At 35.9% G+C, this 12923-nt stretch overlaps 1 protein-coding gene across 3 annotated transcripts; it reads right to left on the bottom strand.

The window, feature by feature from the left end:
* Nucleotides 1–166: 166 nt before the first annotated feature.
* Nucleotides 167–10478, bottom strand: LOC104902129 (transcriptional corepressor LEUNIG). 3 transcript variants are annotated; one of them, XM_048634206.2, is made up of 18 exons: nucleotides 10149–10478; nucleotides 9564–9661; nucleotides 9357–9466; nucleotides 7848–8132; nucleotides 7628–7716; nucleotides 7448–7541; nucleotides 7187–7268; nucleotides 6341–6390; nucleotides 5515–5814; nucleotides 5272–5436; nucleotides 4644–4889; nucleotides 3849–3966; nucleotides 3653–3762; nucleotides 3411–3560; nucleotides 2550–2705; nucleotides 2351–2467; nucleotides 1643–1852; nucleotides 167–661 (listed from the first exon to the last, which is right to left on the bottom strand). In XM_048634206.2, the coding sequence occupies exons 1-18, from the start codon at nucleotides 10178–10180 to the stop codon at nucleotides 518–520; spliced, it is 2556 nt and encodes an 851-aa protein (XP_048490163.1). In that variant the 5' UTR covers nucleotides 10181–10478; the 3' UTR covers nucleotides 167–517. The 3 variants fall into 3 exon arrangements, with proteins under 3 accessions (XP_048490163.1, XP_048490164.1, XP_057246960.1); XM_048634207.2 differs by having other exon boundaries at nucleotides 5635–5814; XM_057390977.1 differs by having other exon boundaries at nucleotides 7454–7541; nucleotides 10149–10477.
* Nucleotides 10479–12923: the final 2445 nt, after the last annotated feature.

Genomic DNA, 12923 nt, shown 5'->3' with positions numbered 1-12923 from the left:
TCGCAAAAAATTGTATTTAAACCATTGTTTCTGACAAATTTCCTTAAAATATAATATCAAATCAAATACAGTATTATCTTCAATAATATCAAATGTGTATTTTCAATAATATCAATTTTTCATGTATTTGCTAACATTTAATTAAATATACTAATGGTCAAGAAAGTATGAATAAATAATTTATAAAACCTATAAGAACTTTACAATCTTGGATAATAAGATCATATCCTGAAAATAAGTACAGCAAGAAATGCATTCTTAAGATAAGGAAAACTCGTTTAGTTTTAGAATATCATCATACAGCTGCTGAGTTAGCACTGGAAAACAAAAACAAACAGCAATGTAGGAATCCTATTCACTAAGCACAAGTCAGTTCCATTCATTCTAAGTATAGGAATATAAACATGAATTCTATGCTTAAATCTCAAACACAGTTCAGGAGTTTCCTAAAACAGAAGTGGTCTAATCTCTGTAAAACATCGGGTCCCTTAAAAAAAGCATGTGACCCGTACTCGTATCACTTCCAGAGCTTTACACACTTGTCGTGGCTAGCCGAAGCGACCAAACCCAAGACACTAGATGTAGCCAAGGAAGTAACCTGTCCTTCGTGTGCTGCCAAAGTCATCGTCTTGTTCTCCTGCGTGTTCCAGAGTTCCAAATTCTGGCAAGAGTATAAGAAATTTGTTAAAGTTGAAGCAGAGATGAAAAGTCAAGGCTTTTTACCAAGTTGTAGGCTGGGCCGGATTACGATTGGACATGGGACCGCACAATAAGATATGCAGGGTGTCCGGGTTGGGAACCGGATTGGTCAAACATGAGACTTTTTCCTTTCTAAGAGATTTGGCTTGTAAAGAATCAGGTCCACTAGGCTGAGTCAGATGTGGATTGCGGGTTAGAAGCTCGATCCAACCCACCCGCTTGATGGACAGGGGTGGATATATATTTTAACAAGGAAAATTGGGTCATGGACTCCTAGATTTAGGGAGTTCTCAAAATCATCCACGATTCAATTATCACTACTTCCCCCTTCCCTATGTTTCCTTGAGAGAGGGCTTCCACCACTTAACCTTACCAATCCCAAAAATAAATTAGAAAAAGAATCTTAGACAATACTACGATGAAGTGCCACAAGGCCAATATGTTTGTTTGTGTGTGTGCGCGTGCGTGTGTATCACAAATTTCTAACTCAAAATTATTCGTCATAACAGACGAAAATACCTGATTTCATGAATCATGATATTAGAATACCTGTTTATTGCTTTAGACATTAGAATCAAGATACCATACATACTTACTTCCTCTGTATATTTTCTATTGCATAGTGGGACTCCTACCTATTCACAACTCTCCTTTGACCATCTTTTGTGACTTAAACGCAAGGAAAAATACAATCATGTGGGATCTTCTTAGATTTGTCTCGATGTGTGCTTTCGAATTGTTGTGCATTAATGGGCGTGAAACCATATTATGTAATAGAAAAAAAAACATTGAGGAAGTATTAGGTAAAAAAGATTTACAAAGATAAATCTAGAATGTTAGTACTTCCGTTCTGAAAGGTAGTATAGGGCTAGATGTGTGAAAATGTAGAAAAAACCTGGGATTCATGTGAAAATATACAACAAGTGAGGAGAGAGAAACTTGCCTGATAACAGCCTATGATAATAAGAGAATTATATACGGGGTGGAATACACAGGTATTAAATTTGTTGCCAGTACAGTTCAGCTCGTGAATGCATTGGAATTTGCCGCTAGTGCTGTTGATACGCCAAACTCTGACCATGTCCTCGCTTACAGAAGCAAGACGTTCACCAGCAGCATCCCAGCAGACTGAATGAAATTTTTGTGAGTGGCCCTGATATGAAACAAATTCATGCAATCAGATCTCAAGTTTATTGTTGCTTTATGTTTGATCCTAAAATATTTATAATTATTGTTATTATTATTATTGTAGATTGACGAGGTGTCAAAATTAGAAGGGAGCTGGACACATGATGAAACATCTAACGGGACATGTGATCTCAACCCGCCCTTCTTTGGCAATCAAATATTGGTTGATTCGACCAATTGTTTGTATTGGTTGTTTGACTATTAGTTGTTTATAAAGATGTTTGGTAAAATTAGACTTTGGAAGCCAAAAGCCATTCTTAAAAGGCAAGTGGGAGGAGGATTTTAATTTTGGCTAAAAATTAAAAGCCATTTACCAAACATATTTTTGCCAATTTGACCATAAGATGAAGTCAAAACAAACAAAAAGTTGGCAAAAGTCATCACCAAACAAGAATACCAAGATATAAGGAATCACAAAAACAAACTAAGGCAATTTCCAACGGAGCAAGAAGAGAAGCATCACCTTTAATTGCTGAAACAATAAGAAGGTCTCCACCTCGATCATATTAATAACCGTCTCTGACACAGCAGCAAGAAACTTTGCAGTACGAGGCTGAAATCTGACCTGAACCGTGCCACCCTGTAAGAAAGGAAACAAATTGATAAATCAAATACTTCATCTCAAGTTATGCAAAAGTATAGAGTTTTGTCACACTTTATACCTCTGAAACTTTAGGACAACTACCATTAGTGATACTCCAGATCCGTATCTCCCCGTTTGAGTCATTAGAGACAATAAGATCCTCTTTGGTTGGATGGAAATCTAATGACATCACAGAGGTAGAGTGACCAGTGAAATTCCGAAGCGAGTAGCCAGTCTGAAAACAGAGGTGTTAAAAAACTCAGGAGGCAACTATAGCATTCAAGCTTGAAAAGTGAAAAGCAGTATGACAAAACCAAGTGTACCTCTCTATAGCTAAAACAGAAAAGCAACACACTTTCATAGAGAAAGGTATAAAAAACGAGATAAAAAGGTAAAAAGGAAACAGATTATTGCCCCCTACATTAACTACTATCTTCAGAAGAGAAGAAAGATGAGATCTATTGGTCTTGATGCTGAGCTCCCATTAAAAGCATAGCTAGGACAAGAAGTTAACCACTAAATCATTTTGCCAAAAGACACATATACTGCACTTTGGAAGTGTAAATTCTACCTTAGCTGAAAGAATTAACTACAATGGATGAAGAGTTGAATCTAAGATATAAAAGTAAGCTTATACTTCATATTTGGTTTCTATATACACAAGTAGAACTAAACCTGAATGCGGCTATGCCACCTATCTGCATCACATTCATGCAAATAGCTTGGAAATTCTCTTACAACTTCGTAGGAACAGGCCTTTACAATACAGGCCAAAAAACAAACGCACAAACACAAAAGAAATATATATTGAATGTATAAATGCATACTGAAAAAGGGCGATGACAAGAAGTGTTGTCCTTGAAATAAAGTAAGCACGGGAACTAAGCTAAGCACTAAGAAAGGCCATAAGAACAAAGGAGTTATAGAAATGCATACTAACATTATCAGCATCCCAGACCCTGACAGTTCTATCAAATGACGATGTTGCCAGTCGCGACAGGCCTGGACTAAATCGAACATCTGTTATCATATGAGTATGCTCCTCCAGAGTACACTTCGGTTTTTGAGTATCAGTGAACCACAAAACAGCCTGCACACGTTTTTAAGTTATACATTATCACTTTTATGGATCAGAGTATCCGACATAAACGAAATGGGGAATGGAGGTCTCCAGATATAAACCTTCTTATCATGGCCACCTGTGGCAAGCAGCTTTCCATCGAACGAGAAGTGACAGCAGTTGACTTTGCTAGTACTAGCTTGAATAAGGGCCATTTCCTTGAACGTGAAACCTATAATACACAGAAGACAGACACTTCTTTAAACTACTCACTAAATGCACCTTGATGAACGGCATAATGCGGGGAAAAACAAGTACCTGTGCTGACTTCCATACCCCGACCCACAACATCTCTTGGATCTCCCTCTTCATGAGACAGAAAAGACTCAACATTGTCATCCAAAGTCGCTTCATCGCCAAAGCGGCTCAAATCAGCCTGCAATCCCACCAAAATGCTTCTCATACCATAACAGAATGACATCTACTGTAGAACCTCAAAAATCGGTAAATAAGCCCAATTGCCACTACTTTTTTTCAAAACTTTTCAAGTTCAAAATAAACTTGGGTGTCAAGCAGAACTTTCAACTGCCATGTAAGATCAAAGTGTAATATTAACATTATGTTAAATTGTCTGTCAGTGCTCCTTGTAAAGTTCCATTACTGACATCCTATAAGGGTAAGAGTTCTTTGTGCACTATATGATAATTTCCAAGTCACAACTCAAATCCATTCTGCTTATACATAACTGCAAATTTTGCTGAGCCTAATAACCAATCCTCCCAACTTGTTAAACCTCCATATCTGTATATTTTAAATTTTAAACGAGAAAGATGGGGACCTTTGAACCCAAAGATCCACAGGATTAGAACACCAAAACTAGGCCTAGCCAGATGTTGAAGAAGAAAGATGGGGGCTTTCGAACCCAAAGATCCACAGGATTAAAATACCAAAACTAGGTTAGGACTTAGGACACTGCAATTTATCTGCTTAACAAGCAGTTGAAGTGTTTTGAATATTCTCAGTCAAGCAGTTAAGCTGACCAGAGTCATTACCACTCCAGTTCCTTCTCGAACTTCCAGCGTATAACCTTGACAAGAAACAAAAATTGCTTACCAATTGATTCGGAGCTGATGTGAGTGTGCCTACACAATCAGAACCGAATATAAGGGAAGGCTTCGAGGAACCACCATTATGTGGTAAATTTGGCATGGACATAACATCCCCTGGTGTATGTGTTGATGGTGTGGAAGGTGCTGAACTGGGAGAAGGGCCTGCAGTATTTGCAGTACCCGAGCTATTAGCAGGGCCTGAAGACGAAACTGGCTGCTTTCTCTTCCTCCCCATCTGACCTTTCGAAGCCTTGATTACCAATAAAGAAAAGTTTGTAAAAATTTATGAATGAACAAAGTTGACAAAGTGATAACAGTATCCAATAATGTAACTTCAGTCTGACAATGAAATGAAATAAATATATTAGCGCTTCCATTCAAAGATATAAGTCACTTGAGATGCTTTTTTGTCTACCTTCGTTAAATAGTTCTCAACCTTTTTCACTTTCCTACCACAGTAGTTCTATTCCTTAACTTCTTAATAAGCTTTTCTTAGAGTAGTAATGAAATAATGAATAATTTGTGATGCAGAGCATAGTTAACTAATGTTTTATAACTAGAAGGGTCCATCAAGAACAAGTTTTAGCATAGATTCAGCATATAGAAGTATAAACAAGCCAAAAATTCCGAACCTGATCATTTCCTCGAAATGAGTTAGACATATTAGCATCAATAGCCGTGCTGCCAGAACCCATTTTATCAGGCTGATTGATCTGGTTAGGATTCTGAGGTGACTGACTCGAGAGTCCAATTTGAGGATTCTGAGGTTGAGGTTGGCTGTTGTTTGGTAATTGTTGCTTCAAAAAAAAATATTCAAGATGTTAATTTAACATGCAAGAGACTCAACACAATAATGCATGCACTTAGGTATACACCTTCATTAGCATATCAGAGTCCCCTCGAGGCAAAACTGAACAGCCAACTTGTACTGGTGAACCAACATTTGAAACAACTTCGCCTACAGTATTTAGCTGTCCATCTTTCCCAAGACTCACATTTCTGTTACCATTAAGAATCATTCTCCTCCTGGCCTCCATATCCATGGAGGGGGAAGCCAAGTTCTGCTGTGCTTGCAAGACCATTTGCTGCTGCACATGTGCATTATGCAAAGGCTGGGGCGACTGATTCATTGGTTTTTGAGGAGGAAGAATCCCTGATCGAATTGGATCAAAACCCTAAAAACAAAAACAGCATGACATCAAGAACGCAACAACTGGAGCGTATAACAAGAAGCATACAATAAAATCCATCTATTTAGACTATTAGAAAGGGGGGGGGGTTCTGAGCAGCAAAAGCTAAAAGGACATCCTATAAAGACACAGGAATGCAGGAGACGGGGATAAACAGAGGAAAACGGAGCTACAACCCAGGAAAGGTGTATAAGCAAGAACATCCACATCAAGGTGTCTTCACTGAACTGTGAAATCAAAGAATATTACCTCCATTTAGAGTGATGTCCTTTCATAAGGATCGACAAGATAAACAAAAAAGAACCAAATTTAGTAGTATTCAGTGGATGCAAACATTTATACAGTCAACTGGACACAAAATACAAAAGAAAGCAGGAGCCAAAAGAAAATGAAGGGAGAATTTGAAGATTATATATGTTTCCAACTTATTTAATACAGGCCAAAGGATGGCGAGAAAGAGATCGCTAAATGAATGATTTAAAAAGAGTGCAAGAACGTCAAGACAACTTACTGTGAGTGGCCACCCTTTTAATGTCAAACTGTTACCACCTTGATTTGACCCTGCAACATAAACATATATTAACATGTTGGATCACATAAGTAACAACATTATCTATTCAATTTCAACCAATTCATCAAATCTAAGCTGGTATCACAAAATAATCTTCCACTTCTACATTTTGGATCAATTAGCACCGCTTGGGGGATCCTATCTCCTAGGATTTAATTATTACAACCACTAGTTAGCTAAAGTTATAATGATTCACAACATGGAAAATAACTCTCATACTCTTACTATTCTGTAGCAAAAGCATAATTTATTATTTATAAAAGCGAAAGATAATGGTTTGATTTCAAGCTTGCATATAGCAAAAAGTCAAAGAGAAACTCTACTTTGGGATGAAGGAAGTATGCTAACTTCCACATAGATTCAAATCGATAATAACTAGCTAAAAACAAGTAGTTAGAGACTTCATCCATAGAACTGCAACATGCTCATAGATAACAAAGACCTCTTTCTCTTTAACAAAGCAATGATAACATTGTTTCACAGATATCGGAGCTTCAACTATTCTTCTCATTGGAAACCTAGCATGTTACATTTGTAATCTCAAGCTGGCAAAGACAATAAGTTTGGAAGGTTCACAAATTAGTCTCAACTTTATAGATGATAAACCACAGTAGAAGGATAAAGTGCTTGAAACAGCAGAAAGTATCTATCTACTTCTTTTCCATAGACAAATAACATCAAGACTAAGAACAGACCCAAAAGTCAACCTATAAGCCCTCTAAACACATAACATAATACAGTTCTAAAGTCCCCCTAAAAGATTTTCAAATTTGTTTAAAAGTTTACCAGGAACTCCCATCAACCCTTCTTGACCAGGTGGACCGCCCGCTCTAGCATTCATCATGGGATTCATCTCAGGTTTCATTTCCTGCGACAAGATTAGAGTTAGTGTACGAGCACAATAAAATCAAGCAGACAAAAGACTCTTGGTCTAAATATCTTATGTCCAAAACAAGAAAAACAGGAAAGTACTGAGATATTCAGGGAGGTTAAATCAGTCTAGGGAGACAAAACGACAAAAAGGCATGTGATAAAGAGAATGCAGATAGATACTTGTGCTGAATGAGGAATTTGTGATGTTCGATTTGGATACTGCTGAAGATTCCCTGACATGCTTCCAGGAGTCCCAGCCAAAGCTTGCCTACAAAATAAGAGCACTTGCTTCATTAGCAAGTATGACATTACCAAAACCAATGAGATGAGCAGCAACAAAATTAGCATATTTACCCTTGATGCTGGCCACCACATGCAGCGGATCTTAGAAGTGATGCATGATTTGGATCCAAAAGATGGCCTACATTTTCCCCAAACCTTGTCTGAAAAAAATAAAAAAGGGGTCACACCTACCAGCTGAATTTGGGAAGAAAAAGAGGACCTTAAAGAACACCGCATAGACCAAAAAAAAAAAAAAAAGAGGAAGGGACCACCCAATCCTCTTTAAGGTCACCTTGTTGTCATCTGATGCTTCTCTTTGAAGTGGCAGCTTTAATTTATCCTCATACATCTTTGCGGCCATAGCATTTGCACTTCCAGGGTTCGCCCTCATCAGAGGATCACCATTTGTAATTCCATTGGCATTGCCATTTATAAGTTGGGCACCATCTCTCCGCTGCTGCTGTTGCTGCTGCTGTGCCTGCCTTTGCAAAATAATTTGTTGCTGCATATGGAGATGTTGTTGCTGTGATTTTTGTTGATTTAATTGTTGCAATTCCCTTGCTTTAGATATTTGAGTCTGACATATTAAAACACAACATAAAATAAATTAACTAGATGAATGAAGTAGATGAAGAACAATAGAGCACAAAGGCACATCATATACTCCATTGCTGCAAAGTACGGAGCTCCACACAATTGAAGAATCCTTCACATTCCTTACAAAATCTTGCAATGCATCCTTTTCTTACTTTTTTCCTTTGATGCTTACCTCCTTATTCTTCAAACTGGAATGTTTTCCTAGTTAAGATTTGTTTCCCGTGACCATTACCAATACTTTTCTATTAACTAATATTCAAACAGTAAAAGATCTAGAGAGAAATTCAAGAAACTATAGAAACTGAAAGGGTCTTCTGGCACCATCGAACCCTAATGTTTGGGGTCCAGCTCATATGTAACCCAACCTAGTTGTAGGGGAGTGTCTGCAGAGTGGCGACCACCCTTCAAAGTAAAATTTAGCCTAGGCCAATGGGGTGTTGGATTGGAAGGCCCTCCTCAACTCCCTGAGGAAAGATTGAAAGAAACAACATCAAGAAATTAATTTGTGGGTTCAAATATTGGAATCCTTTAAACACTCGCTTCAAACATCGCAAGCTCTAGTCCCCTCTATGGACATTTAGAATGTCGTCTCTTCACCTTAAAAAATAAGTTCCAGATCCAATCAAATCTCATCAAGTCTAATCAGGTGTAAACATAATGTAAAATTAGGGCTCATCAGGTCTAATTAGTTCGGTTCAGGTGAAGAGAATACACCCTTAGTAATAATTTCTTCCGTTAATCAAGAAAGGAAATAGGAAAATTCTAGTTAGCTTCAACATTTCGAGTGAAAGAGTTTTTGCGCCTCCTGCCTCCCGCCTCCCCCAAAGAAGAAGTTTAATTCTAGGTATTAGGGCCCAGGAAAGTATTGTCAAGACTCCGAGTTCAACACAAAGCTTTCGGATAACAACAACTTAACTGTTAAAATTTGCAAAGCTATCAAATTGCAATACTTTTAGTTTCCCAATTGGACAAAATCCAATGTCAACCACCTATAATTCGCGATGGTACAATCCAAGTAGACATACAATTACATTCAATTACTGAAAAAAGGAAAGCACAAGACACTAGGAGTGACACCTATGAGACAATGTCATCATCCAGCTCGACTTATGCACATTTGACAGGTCAACTAACCTGGAACTAGCATAACCCGAATTTAAAGTTCTAAATTTTAGAATTTCCGCTGGAGATACAGACAACAGACCTCAATATAAGAAGCTGCAGCATCTGAGTGCTTCTCATTAGTCCTTGCAATAAATATATCCCAAAACACTGACCACCATTCAAAGAGAAATCCACCAGGAGCATCGATCGCTACAACAAAATCAAATAAGGAAACACCATCAAATAACAGAACAAAATACGCTGTCTTCAAATTTTAGCATATCTTGTATCTTGAAGTTTCACTTACCAACAGGGTCTGTAGATACTTTCCCCTCTTGCTGAAAAGCTTTAGCAGAAGCATGTAATTTCCTCTTTACAAAGTAATCATGTATATAAACATCCAACCTGACACCCAAGTGAAAGTAATAAATCAAACAACTAAGCCAATAAATAAACACCCAAGGAAAATTCTGATAACCCTAATAAAACTGAGAAACTCTACAATCCAAAAAAGAAAAAAAATTAGATGATTATATTCTCTTTATGTCAATCAACTTTAGAACCACCAACCTATATCATAAAAATCCACACACACACACACACACACCAAAAAAAAAAAAAACGCAAGCCCTAAAATTTCACTGTAAAATCATATTATAAAGACAATAACAAGAAAATACACAATAAATTCAGATTGCAAATCAAAAAAAACACAAAACCCACCAAGAAATTAATCAAAAGATTCAAATTCAATCATACCCACTAAACCCCAACTCGAAATTAATTGATAAAAACCCTTAATTTGGTCAAAAAATCAAATAAAACATTCAATACCCAACAAATTGATGAGAGAGAACAATAATTTAGACTAAAGAAAAAGAAAAAATCTTACATTTTATCGGCTTCCCAGTTGGTCTGCGACATAATTGAAATACTCAAAGTAACCTCAAAACAGATTCTTCCAGAGAAAATTAAATGCTAGTATATATTATAAAGTTCTAAAGAAATATTATTAAAAAAGAAGAAGTATAGTTTAGTTGAACACTCTAAAAAGTCTAATTACTACCAGTAATTTTCTGCTACTTCACACAGAAGGTTCTTCCAATTTGATTAAATCTTATTTATAGGGATTAGCAATCTCATTTTTTTGCGTATTTTCTCCCGTTTTTCTCGACTGAAAACGAGTTGACTCACTCTGAATTTATACTGTTAATGGACAAAAGGGGAAATCTGTAAGTTAAAAAGTATGGTGATAGTGAACAAAATATTAGGTCTAAATAAGGTAAGGGTGAAAAATATATAGTGCAAATCGAAGGTCAATAAATAATCAACGTGATCAAAGGTCAATATTTTATTACTTCTATAAATTTGGGTTTTTCATGGGGTCCTGACTCATTAAAAAGAGATGAGTATATGCTACTTTAATAAAAATGACAGGATTATCTAAGAAACACTCTTGATTATCTTTAAATTAGCATTTAATTTGATTGATCAATAGTTTTCACGACATATATGATGAATCTTGTTCCTAGATACAATCTTTTGGTCTTTCGTTCGCTATTCGAATGCCTTTTTCTCTTAGAAAATGGCACCGACCCCAAAAGCACCGGAAAGAGCCAACACCGGAGACGAGAGCAGCGGCAACTACAACTCTTGGCCTGGCAAACGTGCTGCCCCATCATCATTTTCCCCCGAATGAGCAGGCGAACTTCCTTTCATTAGGAATGCGCATAAAAAATAGCTCAGGGTTTAGGGTTGACGAAAACGTAAAAAAGAAGTGATGGCAAGCGGGATTCTTACAAAAAGCTTATATATGCGTTAATGTTTTTCATAGTAGTTGAAATAAAGCATACACACATCATCAAATTTATTCCTTGGATTCAAAGATTTTGCAATTTGGATATTTTAGATGCTTAGATTGCAAGGAAGAGTGACCAAGGGTTGAAGTTAATTTAATGATCTAATAAACTTTGTCATCCTTTTAAAAAAAAACACAATTGTCCTTTTAAGGTTTAGCGGTTCATTTAAATTTAATTTGACATAGTTAGTGTGAAGAGTGATCAATGTGAGGTGAGCTAAGATATATTTGTGGCTATAAGCGAAGTACACAATTGATTTGGGAAGGCATTGAGTGAAGTGTCCTCAAGTTGTACACTCTATGACGCAAGATGAGAAATTATTCTATACATATATATATTAATACATTGACAAATTAGATTATTTTCCATGCGTAGCTCTTCTTGAGTTTTAATTATTGACGTAAACTAAAATATCAATAATACAAATTATCTGCTTGTCTCACTTTTCTATTTCGACTCGTTTCTTACCAAAATTAAAGTCTTATTGTTGGAATTTTGTCATACGTAAATCAACACTTAATAGTGGTTGTGTTTAAGGGTATATCATTACAAAATTAGGTAGTCATAATGTATTTATAGAGACCACTTATGATTTCAAGGTTTGCAATAAGTGTTACGAGTCTATTATATAATCCTTTAATGGACCCTTAAGATTACAACTATACTAGTTATGTTAAAAAAGCCAACTACAAATTATTATAAAGCTTAGAGGAATCAAACAAATATAGTAATCACACTATAATTTGGATATGTCTTGTTAATGAACTTGTTCTCTACTTTATCACCTCCATATTTAGACTTTTATTGTTTAATTAGTTTACTAACTCATAATTGTAGAACTTCTGAAAAGTTAGTGAATGAGTGAGAAGGGATGGGGGTAATCCTAAGGTAGTCGGAATTTTGTGTTAATACATGGTAAATAAAATTATGTGATGCGAATATAGTAAAGACATGACTAGTTTTGATGGTCTTCTTTTTTTTGTTGATATTGAAATTTGCAAAATAACATACCAAAAGTTCAATTAGTATTTTCCATCTACAATAGATCGATAGCAATTAAACATTTATCAATGTACTAAAAAAAGATCTAATTAGTCTTCAACTATATAGCAAGCCCGATCCTTGTATTGCATGGATGTTAGTGTTAGTTACATGGAAAGAAATTTTAGTCCACAATTATTCGATTTTCTTATTTGTCCTATTCTTTTCATCCATAAACAAGAGACGTTGAAAAAGCAATCAGTGTTTACATCTAAAGTTGAATTTTTCACAAGTCTACACTATATACTAGGCTAAGCTCTAATGGATAAATGGTTTAAACTTAGTCAAATATTGATGGAGATTTGGACTTACAATCTAGATAAGAATCACATACCTTTGATTCTAGACATATGGCAATTTCAGATAGAATAGTCCAATGTATGCATCATTAGTTTATGCAAGGCTTGTATAGTACATTATTAATAATGGTATCAAAACTAAAATCTATCAACATAGTGACATACAACTATTCCACTAGAGAGGTTGAAGTGCAATAAAAAGTGTACCATAAAATTACTAAAAATGAAACCAAATGTAGATTTTGATCTCAAACTACTTCTTTATCCACAATATGCAACTTTCAGTTTCCAACTCATTCACAAATGAAGTACAATTTCCTAAAAATTCCCTGCATGAGTCATAAAGCATCATCTTTTACCAAACCCCAATATTGTGTTGCCAAGTTGATAATACTAGTTGATACCATATCATATGACCAAGTTGCTACGAGTTGATTATTAATCCTATCAAAACTCATCCATGCTTCT

Source organism: Beta vulgaris, chromosome 8, assembly GCF_026745355.1.
Source record: "Beta vulgaris subsp. vulgaris cultivar EL10 chromosome 8, EL10.2, whole genome shotgun sequence".
Lineage (NCBI taxonomy): Eukaryota > Viridiplantae > Streptophyta > Magnoliopsida > Caryophyllales > Amaranthaceae > Beta > Beta vulgaris.
This window is presented reverse-complemented; position numbering and strand designations above follow the sequence as displayed.

Coding starts and splice junctions, on each gene's coding strand:
- LOC104902129 (XM_048634206.2), bottom strand. CDS start 10,180: ATGTCGCAGACCAACTGGGAAGCCGATAAAAT. Junction 9,467..9,563: donor AGTATCTACAGACCCTGTTG/GTAAGTGAAACT, acceptor ATTTTGTTGTAG/CGATCGATGCTCCTGGTGGA. Junction 8,133..9,356: donor CTGCAGCTTCTTATATTGAG/GTCTGTTGTCTG, acceptor TTAATATGTCAG/ACTCAAATATCTAAAGCAAG.